The 26,366-nt window shown below is 44.7% G+C and overlaps 1 protein-coding gene across 14 annotated transcripts in view; it reads left to right on the top strand.

The window, feature by feature from the left end:
- The window catches only part of ATP2B2 (ATPase plasma membrane Ca2+ transporting 2), a 377,201-nt gene that overhangs the window by 262,396 nt on the left and 88,439 nt on the right, over positions 1–26,366 (top strand). For all 14 annotated transcript variants that reach the window (XR_009557107.1, XM_060271474.1, XM_060271476.1 and 11 more), the window contains 2 exons: positions 21,162–21,359; positions 25,788–26,045. Coding sequence is in view for 13 of the 14 variants with exons in the window: in XM_060271474.1 (XP_060127457.1) it covers positions 21,162–21,359; positions 25,788–26,045 (456 nt within the window). In the remaining variant the exon portion in view is untranslated. The remainder of the gene's footprint in view (positions 1–21,161; positions 21,360–25,787; positions 26,046–26,366) is intronic.

Raw genomic sequence — 26,366 nt, 5'->3', positions numbered from 1 at the left:
TTCCTAAAATTCTTTGGGGGAAAGTAATGAGCTTTAAATGTGTGGTGTCTACACAGCCTAGACTTTTTAAAGATTGCTACACATGCACAATTTACCTTTGCTTCAGCTTTTTATCCTGCCATGTTTTTCCCTATCTAGGCCATTGAAATAATGCACACAATAATTTTGAGAATATGTTATGCACATGAGCACATCACTACGCACATTTGAATTTGTATTTATAAGTGCTTAATATGCTCTTTCACAATCCTTTGAAATCTTCTGTTAGGAAGGAGTATATGCAAAAAGTGCTTGTTGTTGTTTTTGTATTGCTGCTGTTGTTTTTAAAAAAGAGTAACTGAGACCTTAATGTTTCTCAAATCCAAAAGTTGTTGACACTAGAAGCACTTCCACTATATCTACAGAACAGAGAGAGCCATTAAACTCCACTAATAGGTGGGCAATATGACTACTGTGACCCTTGCTTAACAGATCTGAACCAGAGTGCAGCTCTAGTTACTTGTAAAAATTGCTTCTGACCAGAAAGCCTTTTGCAGTGCTCCTTATCTCTGCAAATTTTGGAGCTCTGAACGTTCTCTTTGTCAATTTGTCCATTTCCATTTGGTTGGAAAACATACAACGTTCTGCCTTTAATTTCTTAGAGCCTGTTTTCCTAAAGCCAAAAATCCACATGCTATAATTATAGCTGGCCCTTGTAATTTTATGAACCACCAAAAGGCAATACAGTATTTGAGTCGTATGACATGCCCAGAAATTATTCAAGTGAACAATACCCATAAAAGGTGATAAATACTAAATAATGCTTTTGGAAAGCGCATGTTACTCAGTGATTGGACTGCGGTACAGGTCACCTTGACCCTGGCTGCCAAGGTAGATCGTTGGTTTTTTTAAATGCATGTCTGAAATTTCCCTTAGAGTGGAAATTAACACTATCCTTGACTCCACAAATAGTCACAGATAGATCTTTGCATTATTAGCATGTTACTACTTCTATGGTTTCCTTTGGATGGATGAAATTACAACTGCTTACGCATATTAAGCTGTTGATAGTAAGAGGAATGACTTTTGCTTTCATGGGAGCAGTTTTTGAAAAGGAACAGTTAAATTCTGTTGTTGGTCCTTCAATAAATACTGGCAAGCCAGGTACCCCTGTTTATGCAGCTGGCTATTCCTGCCTAAGTGGAGAACTTTACATTTTCTTTTAAGAACTTAGGGATTTATGAATAGGGCGTGTCATTTAAGGACGATTTTTTTTTTTAAATTTGCTCAATGAGGGGTTCTAAAAATATGTTAGTGCACATGAGGAATCCAAATCTGCAATTATTTTTATGATTGGATGATGTTTAGCTTGGTAAATTGAGATCTGTTTGAAATACATTTAAAAAAAGCCGAAAACTCGCATTTTGAAGCGAAGTTAATGTTTTAGTCATTTTATACAAGCGAAAATATAAAGAAATTTTGTTTCCAGCTGTAACAACATATCATTACTTTATCTTAGGCATCCCCAAACTGCAGCCCTCCAGATGTTTTGCCTACAACTCCCATGATCCCTAGCTAACAGGACCAATGATCAGGGATGATGGGGATTGTAGTCCAGAACATCTGGAGGGCCGAAGTTTGGGGATGCCTGCTTTATCTTATAACGCCCTATTATAGTGAAAAAAGAAAAATAAATTAACAATTTCAAGGTCTGGTGTCACATGATCATGTATCTGCTGAGGGCCCACATCTGAGTAGGAGAGCCACTGGCAGAAGCCCCCTGGACCATGCTCTTCAAAAGAAGTGTACACTGTTAAAATTTGATTCCTGTAGAATCTAAAGGCCTGCTCTTGACCCTCACAAAGATGGTGTCAGACTTAGAGAAACCATATTCCATGCAGGTCAAGACTTCTGTTCATTTAATGGTTCTGAAGCAGGAGAATATATAGTATTCCCATCCTTCCATCACTGTGATAGAAGGGTTACCATAATGCTTTTTATGCATGCTACTATTGAAGGAACTAAAATCTTGTCTTTCTTAAAATGTGGCAATCCTTATCTTAAGATTGGGTGCCTGCCCAACAGCCTTAATCCTACACTATCAGAATGCTGTTTTTGCACCCCCAATTTATCCAATAAGGAAAGACCGTCACTCGACTGAACTTTGGTAGCTCTACTTTACAGTGTATTTTTAACACCTCCAAGTAGTTTATCCAGTCCTCTGCATAGACTTCCTTATCGTGTTTATCATCATAGCTATTCTTCAAAGAAAACATGCTTTTCTCCTTCATGGGAATAAAATTCTGTTTGCAAAGGGTGGGAGTGAGCAACAAAAGGACACAATTCTCTGCTGAATATAGTGTGTGTGTATATATATATATATATATATATATATATATATAGAGAGAGAGAGAGAGAGAGAGAGAGAGAGAGAGAGAATATAGTATAGTATAGTATAATAAAATGATGTTGGTGGGTGAGGATCCCAGCTCCTTTGATGACCACACAATTGTTCTGGTACCAGAGATGCTCTGTAACATATACAAGCAAGACCCCAGCCCCCAGTCTCCAATGCAACACAGAAGACAATTGCTAGGGCTGGTTAGATGTCCTCATGCCACCCCATTCTGTCTATCTCAGATAGATGAGAAATCTACTTGTCAGAGCATTTCGGCTTTGAAACCCCAACGACCTCAGTGGGTGGACTGTTGGAAGAAAGCAAAAAAGATATCACATACTGTTGTATAATATTAATATTAATAGTACAGATAACTACAATACATATATAAGAGAACTACAATACAGTGGTACCCCACAAGACGAATGCCTCATGCAATGAAAAACTCTCAAGATGAAAGCGTTTTGCGTTGCGCGAAGCGACTCGCAAGACAAAGTTTCCTATGACCGCGCTTCGCAAGACAAATAGGAATGCATTAACTAAATGGGTAGACCGGGTAAACCGGCAAAATTTTAAACCATGCTTTGCAAGACGAGTTTTTTGCTATATGAAGCAACTTGCAGAACAAATTAATTTCATCTTGCAAGGTACCACTGTATCTTGTAATCAATTTTAGACACTTATCAATATCTGTTTTCATCAAAATTGGGGAATAGCCTATATGTTTATAAATGACAGGAAAATTTAAAAAATGTTAAAAAGTAGGAACTTTTCACATAGAGATTTACCAAGCAAGACCTCAATATTTACAAGGAACCAAAATATATTTTAAATTACCTTATCATACCACAACTTTTTAACACCCCTCAAATCAGGATTTTTAAAGATGAAAAATTCAACACGCCCTATTTATGAATGTATGGATGTTCTTCCCTTTTTATTATTTTCCTGTTTTTTTATTTTGTGTGTGTCTGTAATTTGTTAGTAAGAAATGGAACTATTTGTAAAATGTAAGAAAACTAATAAAAAGCATTAAAAAAAAATAGAACTTTACATTTGTCCCTATTGAAATTCATTTTGTTATGTAGTTTTGGCCCAGTTCTCCAATTTGTTAAGGTCATCTTGAACTCTGATTCTGTCTTCTGTGACATTGGCTATCCCTCCCAGTTTGGTGTCATCTGCAAATTTGATGAGCATCCCCTCCATATTTTCATCCAAGTTGTTTATGCTGTATGATTAATTCTGTGTTGTTCTGCTTAGTTGACTGAGGGCCATATGAATGCTGGAAAACGGTGACTCATTGTTGTAAAGAGTCTTTTTAAGGACAAATCAAGGGCATGAGAAGGTGCCTGATAAATTTAAGACCCCAGGCAGCTCCTGGACCATTTAAAAACTATTCAGTTTCAGTGTTAAGGAGTTTCAAAAGGAAAAGATAGATTGATACAGCATGTTGAAATTAGCTTTACTGTATCTGTTCTGCTTTTAAAGCTGCCTTCTGTGATATTGTCCCCAAATGTGTTTTTATAATATACAGGAAGCTGCTGGCTGAGTATTTTGGGTTGGATTCAGAGTAGCCCTTCTATGAACGGAGGGGGCATCCTTCCATTTGCGGAAGGGATACGCTGGGTCTGAAACTGAGTCAGGGGATCCAGCAGAAGCTACAGAAAGGAAAAGGAAAAGATGACTTTCGCCAATTTTCTTTTCCCCTTGCATCCTTCTATATAGCTTCCTATACTGTTTCAGAGCAGATTTCTGAAGGACTACAGTGGGAAGGGAAAATTGGCAGAAGTGAGAAATCATCTTTCCCTCCTTATGTGTGTGAGAGAGATTCCATGGGTGGAATTCTACTCTCGGGATCTCTGGACCAGATCTCATCTCTACATATTAAAATGAATACTGTTAATAAAATGTATAAATTCAATTGGAGTGGTTCTTGAGGAGGTTGTACTTCCCCTAGAGAATCAAGTTCGTAAGTTGGGGTTGTTCATCCTATTATTATTAATTCATCTCCACTGAATCCAAATAGTTTTCTGGACCAATTCAAAGCGCTCTTGTTCTGACTTCTAAAGCTTTCATGACTTCAGACTGCAGCTTGTGTGGCTATATGCCCTCCTTCCCCAGAATAAAGACTCATGACACCAGGTTTAAGATTTAATTAATTGGGTGGTTAAGGCCACAACTTTATTAAATATGCATGTAGAGCGGAATTGGCTTAGGCGTTGGAACCTACCAGACTATATCTGACTCCAACCCGTGTGTTGAAGTCTGTGAGAAGTTAACCACCAGAAAGGAGCCCCGCGACGTAGATCTACTAGAGCTCCTCCTGTGGCCACCGATGGGGCGTGCCTTACGGCCCAGGCAACTCCAGGCTCAGGACCAAGCCTCGCCCCCGGAATCCTTTAACGGAATTACCTCTCCAAGATAGGGCAGCTGATGACGTACTTGCCCCTCCTCCAACTGATTGTTATGCAAATTTCCAACGCCTAACCGCCTAACCTAAGTTGTGACGACATGCTACGAGGTAGGCGAAAAACCCATCATGGCTAACCCAGTATGGGAAAAATCCTACCCAGCCCCCTGGCCAGCCAGGGCAACCAACTGACGTCCATAGCAGCGTCCCCTTGCCTCTTATTAAGGGGTGGGCGGGCGGGTGAACCGTTCGCTCCGGCGAACAGCGAAGGAAGAGGGAGCTTTCCCGCCTGCGGAGGCCTTTAAACGGCGTGGCCCCGCCCCCCCGGCCTCATTGGCCGGTCGGGGTGTGACGCAGGCGGGAGCGCACCATCGCGCAGGGGCTGAACTCTCAGCCCCTACGCGATGGTACAGTCGGGCAGCCCACAACCCCACCTCCGGCGCACGCGCGGAAGTGGCTTTGTGTGGCTATATGCCCTCCTTCCCCAGAATAAAGACTCATGACACCAGGTTTAAGATTTAATTAATTGGGTGGTTAAGGCCACAACTTTATTAAATATGCATGTAGAGCGGAATTGGCTTAGGCGTTGGAACCTACCAGACTATATCTGACTCCAACCCGTGTGTTGAAGTCTGTGAGAAGTTAACCACCAGAAAGGAGCCCCGCGACGTAGATCTACTAGAGCTCCTCCTGTGGCCACCGATGGGGCGTGCCTTACGGCCCAGGCAACTCCAGGCTCAGGACCAAGCCTCGCCCCCGGAATCCTTTAACGGAATTACCTCTCCAAGATAGGGCAGCTGATGACGTACTTGCCCCTCCTCCAACTGATTGTTATGCAAATTTCCAACGCCTAACCGCCACTCGAGCCCCCCCTGGCTCGCCGCCAATCCGCTCACATGTAGTACCCTCTTGCCAACTTGTGGGTATAACTCAAACATTATTTAATTATTTAATATTATAACGTTATTAAGGGGGGCTGTGGTCCTAATCCCTTATTCGCCTAGTTATGCACACTAACATGTAGCCAATCGTGGATTCCCGTAATTATGTTTCCGAGCCAGATATCATTCCCCATAGGCGACAGATGTACACCGTCATGACGATACAGGGCTGCTTCACTCTGTCTTAGGCTTGGGTGCGAGACTACTCGGCCATTCAAGGACAACACTCTGCGGATCACAAAAGAATTCAAGCGCCGCCTAGTCCTGTTCATAGCGATCGGGCAACGTCCATCGCGCCAAACGCGCCTCTCAAGCAGGGATGACCAAAGCAGCGTCATCCCCGGGCAGGAATCCAGTAGGGTGTCAAAATCACTGAATATTTTCAGCTTCAAGTCCACTGCGTTACGGTAGGCAAGGTCGTTCTCCCCTAGCTGCAGCACCAACAGGTCAGGGTAGCCTAGTGAAGCAGCCCGGCCTTCGAGGGTCGGTAACAGCTCGTTCCACTTCATGCCTCTCTTTGCAATCCAAGACACTCTGACGGATGCTGGGAGGCCCAGCCCGTGCCCCAGGCCCACCTCAATCGCCCTTTCGCGGGCCCAGTGAACTACGCTGTGCCCGGCTATCCAAACGCGCACTATCTGGCCACCTGGAAAACAAAGAATGACAACCTGGGATCAGCTGTAAGCTACGTACGAATGTACCTTTTGTATGCGTTTGATTTCCACCTTCCCAGGTCCTGAATCCTCTCGGAAGAAAGGCCCAGGTGCATGGCTGAAGTAGCTGCACCAATCCTGAAGGAGTGGGGCGAGAATTCGGTGGGGTTATGCCCGCAAGAGGCGATGGCCTTGCGCAGGACCCTGGTGAACTGCTGGCGGGTAAGCCTGGCCTTGTCCGGGTGAATAAGGAAGGGGCCTGGGCCCGCCGGGCGCAGGTGAAGGAACCTCCTGGTATCTTTTACTGGACACGGGCCCACGGCCCCTGTCGCAGGGAGGCGTACCACGGCACCCTTTCCCTTCTGGTCGGTCTTTGAACGTCGGATGTGTACTAGAACCTGGGTGTCGGACAGTGACACATCCCCTATTAAAATACCCCGCGTGACACCGTCTGATTGGTCCTCGCAGACCACCTCCCCTACTCTGAGCGCCCCAAAGTAGGCCATCGAAAACGCAGCTGAAAATAAGCGCGCCTCGAATTTCGACCAGCAAAGGGTTCGCAATTGCTTGTGTATCTGAACCAACATGTCAAACGTGATAGGCCGCCTGTTGTCACTGGCTGGAGGCTGGAGCCGATGCCAGCCCTCCATAGCCCTGCGCAAGTGGAAGTTATCGCACGGGTCTATGAAATAAAGTGATTTTGAGAAGAATGTTATGGCTGCTGTGTGGATTTGGAGGGTCTTAGCGGCTCGCCCCAGATTCCTCAAATGCACTATGTATTGCATAACCTCTTCCTGGGAAGGCGGACCAGGAGTAGGACCCGTGGTTCCTTTCTGCCTAAACTTATTGAAATCTGACCAAGCCCGCTTATAAGAGTTAAGGGTAGAGGGGGCAACCGACGCAAATACTCCCTTCAGAATTTCGCGCTCCCAAGGTTCCATAGGTGTTCCGGGAACGGCTCTGGCCACAGGCATGCCTCTGGTGCCAAGGAGCGGAAGCGGTCCATCTGGAAGCGAGACAAAGCATCTGCGATATTATTATTAAGCCCAGGCACAAATTTGGCTGAGAAATGCATGTTGAATTTCAAGCTTAGTAGGACAAAATGGCGTAAGAGGGATGACACTCTCGGAGATCTTGATGATTGGCGAGCGAGGACGCTGACCACCGCTTGGTTGTCGGTTCTGAAGCAGACTCGTCGATCCCTGAATTCCCCGGACCATAGGTGCACTGCTACCACTATAGGGAAGAACTCTAAGAATGCTAAGTCGCGTGTAATGTCTGTACCCTGCCAGCTGGTCGGCCAACGCTGCGCACACCATTTACCTTTGAAATAGACTCCAAAACCCAAAGAACCGGACGCGTCCGACTGTACCTGAAAATCGGAATGCAGAACCAAGCTGTCCTGCCATAGGGATACCCCATTATAATTTTCTAGAAATGTAAGCCAGGACTCCAGGTCAGCCTTAACGCCCCGAGGGAGTCGCTTCCGGTGGAAGGGTTTTGTTAAACCGGCCGTAAGTCTGGCTAATCGCAGGCAGAAGGGGCGGCCTGGCGATATTACTTTGCACGCGAAATTCAGGTGACCCAGGAGAGATTGGATTTGTCTAAGGGTAAGTTTTTTACAGGGGATGAGCTGTCTAATAGTCTCCCTAAGGCCCTTAATTTTGTCCGCAGGCAAACGAGACGTTTGCTCCACTGTATCTAATTCAATGCCTAAATAAGTTAAACGTGCGACGGGCCCTTCAGTTTTATCTGCTGCCAACGGCACCCCCAGCTCGTAAGCAAGGGCCGAGAATGCTTGCATAAGGCCTGCACACTCCGGGCTATTTGCCCTAGCCACGAAGAGAAAGTCATCCAAATAATGCGAGACTCCAGACAGGCCAGTTTTAAAGCGCAGGGCCCAATCCAGGAACGTGCTAAAGGCCTCAAATGCAGAGCATGCCACGGAGCAACCCATAGGCATGGCTTTGTCGATGAAATATGCCCCGTCGAACCGAAATCCCAGCCATCTGAAGTCCTGCGGGTGGACAGGCAGGAGGCGAAATGCTGATTCGATGTCACACTTTGCCAACAAGGCACCCTTACCAAACTGCCTTACAAGCTTCACTGCCTGGTCAAAGGAAGCATATTTCACCGTGCAAAGCTCCGGGGGTATGCCATCATTTACGGATCTGCCCTTCGGATGAGAGAGATTATGAATGAGCCTGAATTCGCCTGGCGCTTTTTTAGGGACTATACCCAAAGGGGAAATGTGGAGTTCGGGTATGGGTGGTACTGCAAAAGGACCCGCCACCCGACCAGCAGTAATCTCCTTGCTGATTTTCTTAATCGCTATGTCGGGTCTTTCCCTAACAGATTTCTGATTGGGGGGGTTGCACGAAAGGGGTGGGCTTTTTACTGGGATTCTAAAACCGGAGGAGAACCCCTCCCAGAGGTAGTTAGCCGCCTTCCTATTGGGATAGAGATCTAAAAGGAGTTTTAGGGGGCCGAGCTTTATAGGGGAGAAAGCCAGGGTGAGTGATGTATTAGAACCGATTACTGCCTGTTCCCTGGGGGGCGCCACTTGTGTGTCTGGGGCCCTGGTGTGAATTGCCTCGCCCGCCGCGAAAGGACTGCCTCCCTTTGAAACATGACACTCCAGGGTGCTGTCCCAGACATTTTTCACATTCATGCGTATATTTGCAATTGGGCCGCTGACAGATGCCCTTATTATATTCCCAGCAGACCCTGCGGCGCGGGTCCCTCCTGGGTTCAAACCTGCCTAACTTAGGGGGATCCGTCTGCTTCCTTTCCACGTATGGGACCACGTGGTTACTCCAAAAATGCTGGTTGCGCTGATCCCATCTGGTCTTAGGATTCTGAGACGCGTTCCTACGAAAGTCTTCATCGTAGTTTAAAGCCGCCGCCTCCCCAGCCATCTTATTTGCCAACCTAACGTCAGCTACATAAGCCCACAAGTGCAAGGCCCTCTTGGGGTATGCCGCTGAGATGACCGCCGCCCAGATGTGGATACCATCTAGCCAGTTTTCAAACGTACGGTCGGCGCGGGGGGTCTTATATCTGCGCCTACCGTAGTTCTTCATCTTTTCGCCCTTTCCCAATGTTTGCGACAAAGGCAAAAGGGTGAAAATGTCAACAAAATCCCCGTTCAAAATCTTTTCCCTCTTTTTATTTGACAAGTGCGAACCCAAGAAAATGTCGGTGTCAGAATTGGTGGCATATTTTGAATCTGGCACTAAGGCGCCATCCCTCCATTCTAGAGTCCCTTTAAAACCCTTGCGATGGGCGCTCGATCTCCGCCTATGTATCCAAAGAGGAAGGCCCGACTGGTCCTCCGCAATCCCCCAATAATCCTCCATCGGGATGTCGCCATCCGATTCGGAGGTCGTACCTGAATCGTCCGAGTCGTCCTTGCTCCTCTTGCGCTTGTCGGTCTTCTTCTTGGCTTTCCCTCCTTGACGCTCTCCCTCGATCCTTGGCTCGTTCTCGGTACCTCCTCCCGGTCTGGAAGTACCCTCGTCCCCGGACGTATCGGAATCCCTGGTCCCCTGCTGAACCAGGGCTTGCCCAAGCTGGTCCGCCCGGTGACCTGCCGACGACTGAGTGGATGAACCTGCAGAATGAGACCCCTCCCCCTGCCCTTGGGAGTTGGAGGCATTAGCGTGCGCCTTCTGCCTTCGTGTCCGCGGGGCTTGGCTTACGTTGCTACCCCGGTCTGAACTAGAGGTGGAAAACAGAGAAGCAGAGGTACATGGCAAATCGCTTTCCGTTAAACCGGTGTCAAGGATGAAATCCTGTGACTCACCTGGCTCTTCCTGCAACTCGCGAGGATCCTCCTGAGTGGCGGCAACCGTGGGCGCAAGCGTTTTTGCAATGGCCGCCAGCTGCTTGCACACGTCCAGCTGAGTTTTTTGCAGCGTGGAGACCGCTCGTACCAGGGCCTCCGTCTTGTCCTGGGCCGCAGGGCTCTTGGAAGGGGCCTTACCCTGTGCACGCTTGGGAGCCATTCTCGGAAAGGTGCTGAGCCTAAGTTTCCTGCTCTGTCCTAAATGTGCTTGTGTGTCCGTGTGCGTGTATGCGTGTGCGTGTGCGTGTATGTGTGTATGTGTCTTATTTATTTTTATTTTTATTATTATTATTATTTTATATATATATATATGTATATATGTTTAAGATTGTGTGTGCGTGCGTGCGTGTATTGATATATCTATCTATATCTATATCTATATCTATATATATATATGTAGAGATATGTCTATATATCGTTATTTAATATAACGTTGTCCCATACAGGGAATGAACCTGCAACCTTGATGTTATCAGCACCAAGCTCTAACCAACTGAGCTATCCCGGCTGATCAACCTATTAAGTATTTAATATTATATGTGTTTAATATTATATATATTTAGTAATATACTAGATGGTACTAATATTTCCAATTTGAATGCTGCTAAATAATCTGAATACCGCAATTAATTAAATAAAAGCTGCGCAATTAATTATGTGAGCATACACCAGTACCGGGAGTAAAGAAGATTGGAGAAGTAAATAAGTTCCCAAACAAATACCGGAGCCACAGACAATTAGAATGAAATTCAGAGCCGTGCCAATTAATCAATTATTCCAAGAGGGAATTGTGCCGAAGTAGCTAAAATAAATCGCTGCCCACTATATCCTAAGGGTAAACAGAAACCACACTCCAGAAAGACCGCCGGGTAAAGAAACCTCCTAAAGGCTTCTCAAGCGTTCTGCGTCTCACTCCCTTCTGTATTAATTATTTATTATCCCTCTTAATATAATATAGAGTCGCGCTAATACTGATTCCAGCTGCGCAAAATTCCGGCCTATTTTAAAGCTTAGATGGCCACCACGACTGTTTTCACAAAAGTTCCCCACTCAAAATGGCGTCGGTTGTGAGGCTGTCGCTTGCAACAAGCCACACTCAAAATGGCTACCGTACCACTCAAAATGGCGCTGGAACACAGCCACCCGCTAATAACCACTGCACCACTCAAAATGGCGCCGGCCACGTGGTTTTAAGGATTCACAAAATGGCGGCGTCCTTGCCCACAACCAAGATGGCGCTGATGGAACCCCAGTGCCCTCACCGCTATAGACCAAACACACACCGCTAAGCTTGCACTCGCACAACAAGAAGCTATCAATCACGCAGGGAAATCGCTACCCAGAGCACCCACCAGGACCCTGTGCCCCACGTACTTGGGGGGGGGGCAAGCTAATCAATAAGACCAAAGTAGCGTGATCATTGCCGGCAAGGCAGCAAACTCACCAGACCGCCCGTATGAGACCAGAGAACTTCGCGTTGACGATCTGTAGCAGTGAGGCAGCCGCCTCAGCCCTGCAGGCTCTGCCTATCCGCCTCGAGCGGCGGGAAGAGTAGGCACTGTGTGGAGGCAGCCGCCTCCGCCCGAGACTCCAAACAATGGGCGCCGTGCACCGCCGCGCGGGGAAACAGCTGACCGGCGGGCCAACGGCAGGCGGGCGATCCTCGCAGCTGTGGCGTGCTTCCCAAAGGGGCACCGGAGGAGAAACCCGGATGCAAAGCTGGCCGCACAGCTGACTGGCGCTAGCAGCTGACTGGCGGGTCCCCGCCGCTGCTCCAAACTGCCCCGGCGAAGAAATTAAGCGTGCCTCACTCCCCGTCGACGATCGCAAACCAGCCTGCAAACACACTGCCCGAGTAAAAGGATTCAAACAACGAGAAAACGCAAAAGGAATTAGTGAACCGTTCGCTCCGGCGAACAGCGAAGGAAGAGGGAGCTTTCCCGCCTGCGGAGGCCTTTAAACGGCGTGGCCCCGCCCCCCCGGCCTCATTGGCCGGTCGGGGTGTGACGCAGGCGGGAGCGCACCATCGCGCAGGGGCTGAACTCTCAGCCCCTACGCGATGGTACAGTCGGGCAGCCCACAACCCCACCTCCGGCGCACGCGCGGAAGTGGCTATCTCTTCCAGCATGTACTTGGGCTTTTCTGAATTGATAAGGATGATTTCTCAGCTTTCTCGCCCACTTCAAAATAAGTAGCTTTGTTTCTGCTATATTGCACAGATTTTATTTTATTTGCTTTTTTCTGCTACCCTGTCTATCCAGTACTGTATACCTGTACTTAGGTGATCAATGGAGGCCCTTCACCAAACACTCTAACAAGGAGAAATAGCCTTCTCAGCAGTGGCCCCTCTTGATAGACTCCTGAATTTTGCAGGCCTTTGGACTCTATTCTTCTAATCTCTTTAGTATTATGCTATCTTTTAATGTTGTTGTGGAACTTGTTTGGCTTGTGTTAATTGCTGATTGTCCTGATTTTAAGACATCTTCTCCGATTTAAAGTGATTTAGTGGAAGTGCTGATATGAAGTGAAGGACACAAGTCAGGGAGTTGTTGCAGGTGAGCTGTGCGTAAGCAAGCTGATTGCTAGCTCGGCAGGAGCTCCTTTTATTAGCACAATACGCACATGTGTAGGAAGAGTCTGACCTTTAGCACTTTTACATCATGAGCTGACACATATGTTTCCTCTGATATTTGCGAGACCTGCTCCACCATGTCATGTTCCTAACAAGTGGGAGGCGAGCCATGCTTCTCCAAAGGGAGGCAAAAGGTCATAGACAGGACATGGCAGACTACTGAGAAAGCCAAAGGTGAGACCAAGGCTGTTCAAACAGCTGCGGCTTGCCTGGTGGCGGAGGTGTGCCTCACGCCCAAAGGTCAAGCTGTGGCTTGCCGGGCGGAGGTGTGCCTCATGCCCGGTGATCAAACCGCGGTCGATCTGGGCGGAGGTGTGCCTCACGCCCGGTAGTCATTCTTCACTGATATATAGATATACTTATATCTTGTAGATCTTCTGATTTTAAACTGTTTTTATAGTTTTTGCATGTCAACCAAAAGAACAGTTGTAATTGAAAGGTGTGTGTGGTTATATAGATATAAAATTGGGGCTGGATTCAACTAACCTGTTCCACTAGCAGAAACCAGTGCAAGGACTGCTAGTGCAACGGGACTCCTCCATTTTCCTACCCCTACCTCCATACCTGGAGGGTTGAGATAAATGCCAGAACAGCACACAGGAGAGGAGGGAGATTGTTCCATCGGGGAACAGAAATGCTTCCAGTGAGGGGACAACCAGCACCATGCTGCATTCCACACGGAATATCAAAGGTCCAAATATGGCAATGGTGAACACATACTATAGGGTTGCTATACGTCCAGATTTTCCTGGACATGTCCTCTTTTTTGGGGGTGTGTGTGTGTAAAATCTGGGTCCAGGGGGATTTTTTAAAACTTGGCAAAATGTCCAGGTCAACCTTGGCAGGCCAACCTTGGCGGTGGAGACAGGAGCCTTGTGGCCCTCGTCTTCTTCTCCTTCGGCCAGCAGAGGAAGGAGGACGCTGCCATTGAGAAGCATGTTGGCCAGCGGGGCACGCCTGGGTGAGCGGGGTGCTTTGCAGCTCTGTGGCACACATTGGAAGCCCTGTGCCGGGCTGCAGAAGCGGAGGCACCCGCCCTACATCCCCGCTGCTCTTCCACCACTGGGGCATTTGCTCAGCACCTTGTACTGGCACCACAGGTCTACCTCTGGACTCTCCGGGTCCAAGCCTGAGGCACCGCAATTGAGAGGCTACTCCCTCTGCATGCCGCCAAGACTCCCCAAGCCGTTGGGGCGCCTCCCAGCTGCGGTGCCTGGCCCAGATTGAGCAGCTGCAGAAGCATGGCTGGCACCAGGGCATGAAGGAGCAGGAGCAGCGTGGGGAAAGGGCTTTCTTGGCCAGGATCTGGCATGCTCTAGTGCAATGTTTCCCAACCTTTGGTCTCTAGCTGTTTTTGGACTACATTTCCCGCCACCCCTGACCACTGGTGTTGCTAGCTAGGGATGATGGGAGTTGTAGTCCAAAAACAGCTGGAGACCCAAGGTTGGGAAACACTGCTCTAGTGGGACTTGGGTGTGTGGGGAAGCCCTGGCTGGTGGCAGGCCAAGGTGAGACTCTGGCAGCCTTGGCTTTCCCCATTTCCTGGGCAAATGACAAGGTGCAGTAAACCCTAATTTTAGGGTCTTGGCTGCAGCCCTAGGACACTCCTTCAGGGGGCAGTGAGGCACAAATCCCCAGCAAGTTCCAAGCCCCCCTCCCATGGCCCCCCTGGCAGTCTGTGAAGGCAGGTGAGGGAAGCAGTGGTTGCGCCACCAGAGAGAGCAAACCCACCACCAGAAAGCTGTGACTGTGAGCCAAGACCCACAAGGGACAGGAGAGGGTCCTGAACCACAGCTGCTGCATCGATCCCCAGGCAGCTAAGCCTCAGGAGCCTGTTGCTGTGGATTGGACCTCCCCCCCCCCAGTCCTATTGATGAATAATTTGTTTTGTTTTGCATTGGGTTGCTTGGATTGGTCCTTATTATTATTATTATTATTATTATTATTATTATTATTATTATTTGGTGGGCGAGTGCAGAGGAGTCTGAACATGGCAGGGGAAGCCTGAGACAATGAGGGCTTCCCTTTAGGATGCTCCCCTAGCCCTAAGGAACAGCTCCGACCTCTGGATGTGGCAATAACCATCATTATCCTTATTTTAATGAATTAAATTAAATTTAAAAAACCTCCCCCCCTCCTTTTTTGGTTTGTTTTTGCATTTTTACTCATCTCTCTCCCCCCTCCTTTTCTCTCGGGGGCAGGGAATCCCCTTCTTCCTTTAACTATATCGCCCCCTCTTTTATTTTTATTTTTTTACTTTCATTAACATGTTTAGTTTCCATTATTAAACATTTCCACACACGTTTTAGCTTTTCCTGCACCCACAGTATTACGATTTTTTCTTCCTCCCTGCTCCTCCCCCTGCTGGCCCACCAACAAATGAGTCTTGGCAAATCTGTCCTCTTTTTTATTTTTGCTCTTCAAAATATGGTAACCCTAACATACTGTATGTGTCACTATCATACGTGATTGTAGACACATACCTTTAAACACCTGGGGACACTTGTGTGGGAAGATCCTGCTTCCAGTTCCAGAGCTGCTTTGACTTGCCTACTGAAGCAGAGCACACCAAATGTGAGGTGAGATTTAATTAAAATTTGAAGATGCTGTAAGTTTATTAATAGTAGTGATTATGTATGCACTCTTGCAGTTGGTTACACACACACACACACACACACACACACACACACACACACACACATCATTGAGTTCAATGAAATACCAAGAACTACCAGAAACCAGTGTGGCTCAAAGGTGAACAAGAATTTATTGTGTGTACATTGCTGCCCTATTCAATCTGGAGAAGATATGAATATGCAAAGCAGAGCACATAATGGATTTCCATCTTTTGTTGGAATTGCTAGGAAGGGCTTGTGGGCAGGGGGACTTCATTCACCAGCGCTGGAACAAGGGCATATCCATAATATTCAGTAAAGGTTTCTGAAAGAATTATTATTCAGATGTTGGTTTTCTCTTTGTAGATGAAGCAGAGTTAAGAATGGAGGGCTGCATTAATCTAAAAAAAATGTTTATCCTTCAGTGACACTGAGGCTGTAAATGGATAATGGCAGTTCAGGTTAAGAGGCTCTGATACTGTATCTTTCGGCTCAGAAGCAGCATTAGATACAGAATGCTGCATTGCAGCCACATATTTAATTTGGGGTGTGTTTTTAGGGTGTTTTAGTTTTTTCTTATTAAAAGCAGAGAATACTAAAGTGAGTGTAGCATATGAGAAAAGGGGACGAGAGAAAAAGAATATGGCAAAGAAAGAAATCTGACAAAGAAACGAAAAAGAAATACTGGCCAATACATGCAGGCAACACTAGAATATGGAGGAAAGGGGGGAATTCCAAATGCTACAGACAGAAGCAAGGCAAATCTTGTGGTTGCTTCATACCCCTAATGCACATACATATAAATTGTAGTATTGAGAGGGATCCCAGGGGTCATCTAGTCTCCTGCAATACAGGAATCATGTCAGATGGCCATCCAACCTCTTCTTAAAAACCTCCAAGGGAGATCCACCACCTCCTAAGGGAGATTGTTCCACAGTCAAACAGCTCTTACTGTCAGAAAGTTCTTCTGGATGTTTAGCCAGAATCTCATTTCTTGAGTAAACCAAATGGATTCAAATTACAAGTGGGTTGCCATAGGATTCTGTCCAGGGCCTGTTGTTGTTCAATGTCTTTATAAGTGACATAGATGAAGGTATTTTTTTTGGGGGGGGTTGCTCATCAGATCTGCAGCAAATTAGCCAATGCCGCAGAAGACAGAATCAGGATTCAAGATTACCTTAACAGACTGGAGAACTGGGGCCAAACTAACAAAATGAATTACACTAGGGACAAATGCAAGGTTATATACTTAGGCAGGAAAAACCAGCTGCACAAATGCCAGTTGTACACACAACAAGGATCTAGGGGTCTTAGTAGACCACCAGCTTAATATGAGTCGCCGATGTGATGCAGCAGCAACAAACACTATGCTACTTCAACAGAAGTATAGTGTCCCAACTGAGGAAAGTAGTAGTTCTGCTCTATTCTGCCTAGATCAGACCACCCCTTGGATGTTTACTTCTGATGTCTAGCAAGAGAGATGTGTTCCTATCCTGACAGCCCACTGGGCAGGCCCAAGTAGGAAGGGAATGGGGAAGGGAAGGGAAGGGAAGGGAGGGGAGGGGAGGGGAGGGGAGGGGAGGGGAGGGGAGGGAGGGAGGGAGGGAGGGAGGGAGGAAGGAAGGAAGGAAGGAAGGAAGGAAGGAAGGAAGGAAGGAAGGAAGGAAGGAAGGAAGGAAGGAAGGAAGGGGTGCAGATAAGGAGGTGACAGAAAGAGAAAAGGTGAGGAGGGAAAATGTTGACCCCATACATTTTGATTCTGGTCTTGCCCACTGTTGACTTTGGCTCTACTTGCTGTTGGTAAATAGCTCCCAATAGATTACCCTGAGGAATGAAGCCCTTTGACGGAAGAAATGTTGCCCACCCCGAACATGAAGCAACACTTCAGATCCCACCATGATTTCGTCATCTTTTCCCTGCCATTATGTTATATTTCACCTTAATGCCTAGCAATCAGTTTAATAGGCTTTTAATTCAGTTGTTGGATTAAATATCTGTGAATTCTTCTGGCCACTACATCAGCATTGTAGGATCGGTGAGATCATTCTGCTTTGTGTTGGGTTGCCTTCAGTTTAAGACTGAAACATATACCGTGTTTCTCCAAAAATAAGACACCGTCTTATATTTATTTTTCCTCAAAAAAAACCCACGGTGGCTTATTTTCAGGGGAATGTCTTTTTTTTATTAAGTATGGTACAGTTTAACCCACAAGGTTAAACTGCCTATCACTATGGCTTATTTTGGGGGTATGGCTTATTTTCGGAGAAACACGATATGTGTGTGTGTGTGTGTGTAATCCCTCAGTTATGCTTTGGAAAAAGAAATCCACACACATCATTTTGAAGGCATTTTCCTAAACAGCTTTTAAAACATGCTGTAGCTACTAGCAGCTGGTCTTGTAAGTGTATTTCCATTTGGGTGGGGTGGGAGTCAATGACCAATTCAGAATTCCTTAAAGTATACACTTTAGCATCTCACGAAATTGTGTTGTTTGTGTTACCCCAAACTGTTGCTGTGGAGTTGTTTATGCCAGGTTTTCCATACAGCATCAAGGACTATTCAACTGATGGCTTTTTAAATGCACTGTACAGTAAACTGTTCAGTAGCTGGAGGGAGTGACAGAATAATTAATTATATTATGTCTTTTGCTTCTGTAGGGGAGAGAGAGAGAGAGAGATTGAAAAAAAATAAGAGCAATGCTGAAATGTATTGCTCCAGTGAAGCCCCTGGCTTACGCATCAAAGACATGAGTGAATTTAGTACACTATGCAGCACTGCAGGGAGCAGTTTAAATCATTCGAAGTAATCATAATATTTCATCCTCCCACATAATTTCAAAACAGATTACAAAATAAAACTGTGCTGATGCTAGTAAGCCTTTATAAAATACTTGCCATGCAAGAACTACCCCCCTTTAAAAGTATTTGGCAAATGAGTGATACAGGATTAAAAATAGATATACTGTAATTAAAAATAGAAACACTGTTGTGTGTTATATAGAGTGTCTGATAATGCCCATGAAACTTTTATTTGGCAGATGGTACTAAATACATAGCATTTATCTGTCTGTCTATCTATCCACCCACCCACTCAAGGGACCCAGGACAGTGCATATATCTATATCTATCTATCTACCTGGGGACCCAGGTGGTGCTGTGGGTTAAACCACAGAGTCTAGGGCTTGCTGATCAGAAGGTTGGCAGTTCGAATCCCTGCAACGGGGTGAGCTCCCGTTGCTCGGTCCCAGCTCCTGCCCACCTAGCAGTTCAAAAGTACATCAAAGTGCAAGTAGATAAATGGGGACCGCTCCGGCGGGAAGGTAAACGGCGTTTCCGTGCGCTGCTCTGGTTCGCCAGAAGCAGCTTTGTCATGCCACATGACCCGGAAGCTGTCTGCGGACAAACACCAGCTCCCTCGGCCCATAGAGCGAGATGAGCACCCCAGAGTCAGACACAACTGGACCTGATGGTCAGGGGCCCCTTTACCTTTATCTATCTATCTATCTATCTATCTATCTATCTATCTATCTATCTATCATCTATCTAATCTATCATCTATCTCAACCAATCTTATGACAGCAGCTTTGTGAGATAGTTCAGGTTGAGTGATAATAACTGGCCCAAAGTGAGCCTCATGGTTGCGTGGGGGATTCAAACATGGGGATTCCCTGGCTCAGGTCTAGTCTGACACTCAAACCACCACCACATACTGCATTGTTGTTTTTTGTGTATCTGGTGAATTGTCAAAATTTGCCAAGACTACAGTAGAGTGGCCAATGCTCTTGATCGTGATAGCTATACAAAATATTGACCCTAAGTATTATTGTTCCAAATTGTGTTCAGCCTGAAATAATTCTGAATTCAAGCACCCCTTTTTTAATTACTAAGAGTGCCTTTCGAGTTGTATGGCATTTTTCAGGTGGTGAAGGTGTCAATGCAGGCTTGTGAAGGAGAGAAGTGTGTTGTCCATTCAGCTGCTGGAAACTTCAGAAGGGCCAACTTGCCTTGGGTGTTGAGCAGTCTAAAGATAAAGCTCTCTCCTTACCTTACCTTTATCCCATGCCCTGGGATAAAACAAAATGAAAAAGACCTGGTGAAATGTGTTGTGTGTGTGTACGTGTGCGCATGCTATGTATTTCTGCAGTTGTTGTAAATGTATGTATGGTACATGCATTTTTTTTATATAAAAAAACCCATACAAAAGAAATTCAAACTCCAAGCTCATATGTACTTCCGACAGTGCTAGTCTTATTGTACAGAGTGGTAGAATCAGAAAATGGTGCTAAAATGTATCCTTCCCAGATACGAGCTTATTCCCTGTTTCCTGCCACATGCTCTTCCCCATTTAATAACCCATTGCTGCTCAAATCTTTCACGTTTCTGCCTTTTATGTTTTCTCTGCTCTGCACAGTATCCCATGTCACATAGTGCTAGTTTTAGTTACAGGTAGGTAGCGTGTTGGTCTGCCGTAGTAAAAAAAAAAATTAAAAAAAATCCTTCCAGTAGCACCTTAGAGACCAACTAAGTTTGTCATTGGTATTAGCTTTCGTGTGCATGCACACTTCTTCAGACAAACTTAGTTGGTCTCTAAGGTGCTATTGGAAGGATTTTTTTTTATTTTGTTAGTGCTAGTTTTGCATGAGATTGTAAGCATACCATTTCGCACAGCCTGGGGATGTTTTGACCAGTGGAATTGAAGATAGTTAATTATGGGACAGATTCCCAGTTCAGATTAAGCCATGAAATAACTGAATCTCAATGGATGCAAATGTATCAGTTTCTTATCTGTAAATGGGAGAATAATAGCATCTAAAATATGCAATATGTGGCATAGCTGCCAAGTTTTCCCTTTTCTCACGAGGAAGCCTATTCAGCATAAGGGAATTTCCCTTTAAAAAAAGGGATAACTTGGCAGCTATGAATATGTGGGGATTAATAAACTAGAGAGTACATACAGTTTTCCAGGTTTAAAAAGTGTTGCGTAATGCTAAATAGAAAATAAGAGCTAGCATCTGATGTTGGCTATTACTAGTGAAAAGCATTTCCACTTGTACAAGGTTTGGTACACAATTTTTGCCAGTCCTTTATTTCTACTCTGCTACTCAAATTGCTGTTCCTGAGTATAGGCTATTGCATGGAGGGCAGCAATTGGTATGGAGAGTCAGTAAAAAAATGTGTATCTCACCTTGCAGAAGTTTTTTTTCTGCTAACCTAAATCCACCATTGGATGTGGCTCAAGGTTAGTTATTTCATCCAATATTATTTTCTGTGGCTTTCTCTCCTTTGCTATTGAGCCTTATACAGGGACTTTTGAATTATTTACATGCCACTAATTTGTTCAATTAATCTATTTTGTTGTTGTTTCTCTTCTTCCCAGTATTCTGCGTGATCACTAGATGAATGATACCCTTCTCTGTAAATTCCCTTTAGAAAATTAATTTTCTCTTTCAGTGTAATGAAAAGTTGCTAAGGAACTGTATTCCTAAAACAGTTCTCTAAATATATAAAACTCTCTGTAATACATTAGCAGAATCTGATCTTGCCAAAAGAGACTAGCAAAAGCAGAAGTCTAATAAGCCAAAAATGCTGTAATGAAAATCTGAAGTTGTACTTTGAAAATGCAGTTTATGTGGGTGTTAACATACTTGGCAGTCACTTTTAAACCATTTTGTTTCATTTATTTATAGGATTGCCTGGCACTGCTGCTGACTTAGATAAAAGAAAGCTAATTTTTGGGAAAAACTTTATACCTCCAAAGAAGCCAAAAACTTTCTTACAGTTAGTCTGGGAAGCATTACAGGATGTGACTCTTATCATTTTGGAAATAGCAGCCATCATATCTCTTGGGCTCTCATTTTACCATCCACCTGGAGAGGAAAATGAAGGTAAAACTATTTTCTTTACTAATACTCACTTGGGTTAACTGCTTTTGATTATGCCACTTTTATTTCATTTCATCTAAACATTTAATATGTAGAAAATTATTTTAGCGTATGTACAGTCCTTGAATTTTCTCTCAGTTTTTAACAACTATGCAGAATTCAAACTCAGAAGGCAGTCCACATGCACATGTGCACATCTCTAGGCATTATCCTCCCTAGATTACATGCCCACAATTGTTTAATTTCCTGTTCTCTATGCAATCCTATGCAATTCCTTGAGTCATAGTATTGAGGCAGCAATTCATAGGGCCAGGAACTAGATTTGGAGTGTTGGTGCATTGTGCAATTCACACTTGTGTTGGGACCGGCCTGCTGCTAGTGCCCTGTACCGGCAGCTGGCACTTAATCGTTACTGGGCATGGTACAGGTTTGTCACAGGTGTGTGCTGCTTGTGCATTGAATTGTATGAGCAGAAGTACTGTTTGGGTTGGCAGAACTGGATCATTCTGTGCTGAGTTACAGCAACTGGTGTTTCCTAAGAAGATACAATTGGTGGAAAGCAGATGCATTATGCAATATGAAATTGTGTATAGCCTGGCCAATGCAATCTATTTTGGAACTACACATTGTCTGTAAGGATCATCCATCATGCTGTGCCTTGGGGAAGGTGGATCCTTATGTGCCATATTACTCCACTTTTTTCGTTATAGTGATGATACTATTCAAGTGGGGGGGAAATGTTGTACACAACTATCTCTGGAGGTGGCCCATTAAGTTTCAATTTCTATTTTTAAAAGCTACCCCTAAATTTATATTGTTCTTTCATTTCCTTGCTGTCATCTCCTTCCCCTAAGGCAACACTTTTCAGTGAACTATTAATGTTGTAGGGATTGTGGAGGTAATGACTAGCACATCACATACTACTATCCAGGGAAGAGCATTTATCTAGACATCTTTCTTCCCAAACTGACCTGTGTTCATTGAAAAGTTCATTACTTTTTGCTTTGCTTCTATGTATGTGTAACTGCCTGCTGCTCATATAGGTTTGTGGAAACCACAACAACCTGCTGATATATGTGGTGCTATCCAGCTATGGCCCAGGAAATTTTATCAGGAAACAGTTAAACAAAATTTGTGCTAAATATACCCATACATATTTAAGTTTATTAATCCTGCCCAGTCAAAAGTTTTAGTGCAGTTAAAAATATTTTAAAGCAATTAATGTTCAATTCCATCCCCATCCAGGGACAACATGTATGTACTCAGTCAATTCAGCAGTCCTGCCAGAGAGCATTTTGTTTGTGTTTTGCACAGGAATACAATGCTAGTTAGTGGGAAATGGCTTAGGTTTGGAAGGCTAAGTTTCAGTCTTTTAATTCTACCCCAAATTTTAATTTATCAACATCTTGTCAGTCCCCCCATGGAGATGATTGCAAGTTCAATGGGGCTTACTTCCTGGTAAGTGGGTATAGGATAGCACCTGGATTAATACACTGTGCTTAAGGACAGGGAGCCTCCCCAATGTGAGAAAGGCACCTGAAAACAGGGAGACCAGGGCAGAACTGGCCCACAAACTGCCTGGGATGAGACCTGCTGCAGCCAAACTATTCCCCCAGCACAGGGTTTCACCATCATCAGGAGGCTCATTCATAAGTGGACTGCTGTAGGGCAATTGTGGCATGCAAAGCAGATAAAAGTGCAGACAGTGGACAGCCTTCCCTCCCTATTAGCTTACCAATTTGAGTTGATAGGCCTCTAGATAATTAAATAGAAATTGTGGCCCATTAGGCACCAACCACTGCAAGACACTTCCTTACTGACTGCAATTGCCTGCTGAAGCCTGAATGCAAGACTTAACTGTGCTGCAATGAATGACAATGCTGCCCTCTGCTTATGAGGAAATTTGGATCTAACACATCACTGCACAATTAGGGACAATATCCAGTGTGGTGTATCTAGAGCTTATTTGATGTAACTGCTAGTACAGAATGAGTCCAGTAAGAAGAGTTTTTATGCGGAGGCTGTATGCACAAGATGTGATAGTTTGAAGATCAATAGCTTTAATGGCCTTGCTTTTATTAGGGCTGAGTGGATGCAGTTTGAATATTCGTTCAGTTCTGTACCTGTGCTGAAGCAGCCCATTTGCAAAAGCGATGACATATGTGCTCCTCCTACTCTCCCTTTGGTGCTGTTGCTGCTGATGGGGCGTAGCATCAGCTGCAGAAACTGGGTTGAGCTTCAGCATGTTTGAAGTTCAGTTGCTGTACCATGTTGGTGTACAGTGTACTTTGACTTCCTTGTGCATTCTAGATGTGCTGTGGAATCTTTTGTTGAGATAGAATAATAGATATAGTGACACTTCCTGCCTTCAGAGTATTTCTGATTTTCTGCCACAGCAAGATTTTTCATTCCTTTTTACATTTGTCAAGCACTAGTGGTCTACTTATTTCTTTTGTCACTTTTGTCAATGATAGCTGATACATCACCAAGTGGGAAAGTGTGTATGAGAAAGAGCTCTGCCAGTGTTTATTCTTAGGCATGTAAGCGCAGGTCAGGTTAAAAGCCAAGCCAGTGAAGGGAAGTGTAAGATCAGCTTCCTTTTCTTAAAGGATTTCCCATTTTGAAGCAATTGTCCAGTTTATTTGAATATCCTCTTTTGGGGGGGGGTAGTTTATCAGTTTGGAATGTGCTTTTGTTCTGCATGCTGCGAGGCAAAGTCAAGTGATTCTTAATAGGTGTGTGTGTGTGTACACACACACAGTGGAATAGCCATAGCTGATCCTGTAACGTGAAATCTAACTTGAAAGCAGTTCTTACAGATTCAATGTGAAATTAATCCTGGCATTAACTCTCCCTGAAATTATAGCATAATATCCACCATTGAACAATTTGGTTCATTCATGCTAACATTGCTTTACAGCATATTTAGGATTTGCTAAAATATCAGTGTTGGAACACTTGCAGATAATATCATGCAAATTCATCATGACAGCCCTCATAGCTCAGCCACAAAGGAAAGTACATATATGCTGACAGCAGTGTTTATCATCACCTCCAAAGAGCGGCAAGCATAGCATGATAACCAATTCATTAGGACCGGCTGCTGGTCATAGAACAATGAGCTGGCAAAGTATGGCGTGTTGTATAGCATGTTGGTGTATAAGCCTAGGTTCAAGACATGTGGCATGACCTCAGTCCTACATGGAGGAGCAAACTCCATTCAGCAATTCAGTGGTGCTTACTTCTGGCTGCATAAGTTTAAGTTGTAAAACACACTGTTTTGACAAAAATAACTTCATCAGCTGAAATACAACCTTCAACATTTAATGAGAATACAAAGTAATATTGCAAAGGTGTGCTACTGTTTAAACTGCTAGCTTTAACAGGAGTTTCAGGAAAGGAAAGAGACATCTGAGAACTGCTTGATTATTTCCCTCATTCTCTCACATCTTCTGTACTAATCTGCTAATTTTAAATTTTATTCATTTGCCAGACCAAGGAAGGTTGTTCAGTTATCTTGACACTACAGCAGATGGCATTACCATTTCTACTCTGGAAAAAGGGTCCTGCGAATCTCCCGTTCCTGCTCCACTACACCCATGACTTGCATGAAGTTATATATAACCCTATGAACGTACCCTTTAAGTTACAACCATCTGTAGGGGATTCAAATTTCATAGTTAAATTTTGACAGGAAATACCAATATCCTCACTGCAAGTTGCATAGCTCACAGTCCAGTCACAATAGGGTTGTATGTTGGAGAGTTCACCTCCTTCCAAAGTAGTACATTCCACTGTCAAACAGCTCTTCCTATCCGAAAGTCTCTTAATGTTTAGTTGGAATCTCATTTCCTGCAATTTGGATCTATTGGTTCAGGTTCTACATGAAATATGTGTGATTCACAAGCTATTTGGTCTTATTTAATGCAAACTTTCATTGCCAAAAGCAACATTATCATCTGAGAAAAAATAATTATTTTTAAGTTTTGGGGAAAATTATCTTGGTTTTTCGTTTTACCTATTGTGTCCTCTTGCATTATTATTTTTTTGCAGAAAATAAGCAACAAGTGGAGTACTGAATAAGTATCTTCCATACGTAAATACCATGTATTTGTTTATGCAGTTGTATGCCAACAGCTTTTGCTTGTGTGGTAGTACACAACCTAATTTCACTGATATGTGTGTTCTGATTTCTTGTGTGAGAACTTACAAAAGAAACATGGATTAAATGTGACACACACACACACACACACACACACACACACACGTTAAAACAAATTAAAAATGTAATTAAGAAACCATTTCCTCCTCCTCCTCCTCCTCCTCCTCCTCCTCCTCCTCCTCCTCCTCCTCCTCCTCCTTTCCTTTCCTTTCCTTTCCTTTCCTTTCTTTTTTGAAGTGACCTGTTTTTGCTATGTTTTGTCTCTCAAGCCTGTGCTACTGCATCAGGAGGAGCTGAAGATGAAGGAGAGGCAGAAGCTGGTTGGATTGAAGGTGCTGCCATTCTGCTCTCTGTTATTTGTGTGGTACTTGTCACTGCCTTTAATGACTGGAGCAAAGAGAAGCAATTCCGTGGGCTTCAAAGTCGTATTGAGCAAGAACAGAAGTTCACTGTGGTCCGGGGTGGACAAGTTATTCAAATCCCAGTAGCAGAGATAGTAGTTGGCGACGTTGCACAGATAAAATATGGTAAGTTTCCTTGCATATATGACTGGATACGTGCAAGCATATGACTGGGTACCCAGCGTTCCTTTATGACTTGCTGAAGAACAAAGGAGCTGGCAGTACAAATCAGCCCCAACCTTGTGCCAGGCTGAGAGGGGTTGACTTGGACAGAAGTGCCCCACTTCCTAGTTCTGCTGGCCTCCTACTGCCTCCCAACATGATCTTCCACCACTGCAGGTCTACAGATGCAGCAGTGTGTCCTGCTGCATCATGCAGCCAGTGAGCAGTGAGGCTGTGCGTCGTGCTCTGAGACCCAAAGCCCTTCTCGTTCCGGCAACCTGCCTT

This window comes from Zootoca vivipara, chromosome 2 (genome assembly GCF_963506605.1).
Source record: "Zootoca vivipara chromosome 2, rZooViv1.1, whole genome shotgun sequence".
Classification (NCBI taxonomy): Eukaryota; Metazoa; Chordata; class Lepidosauria; order Squamata; family Lacertidae; genus Zootoca; species Zootoca vivipara.
The sequence above is the reverse complement of the archived record's forward strand: the minus strand, read 5'-3'. Positions and strand labels throughout refer to the sequence as shown.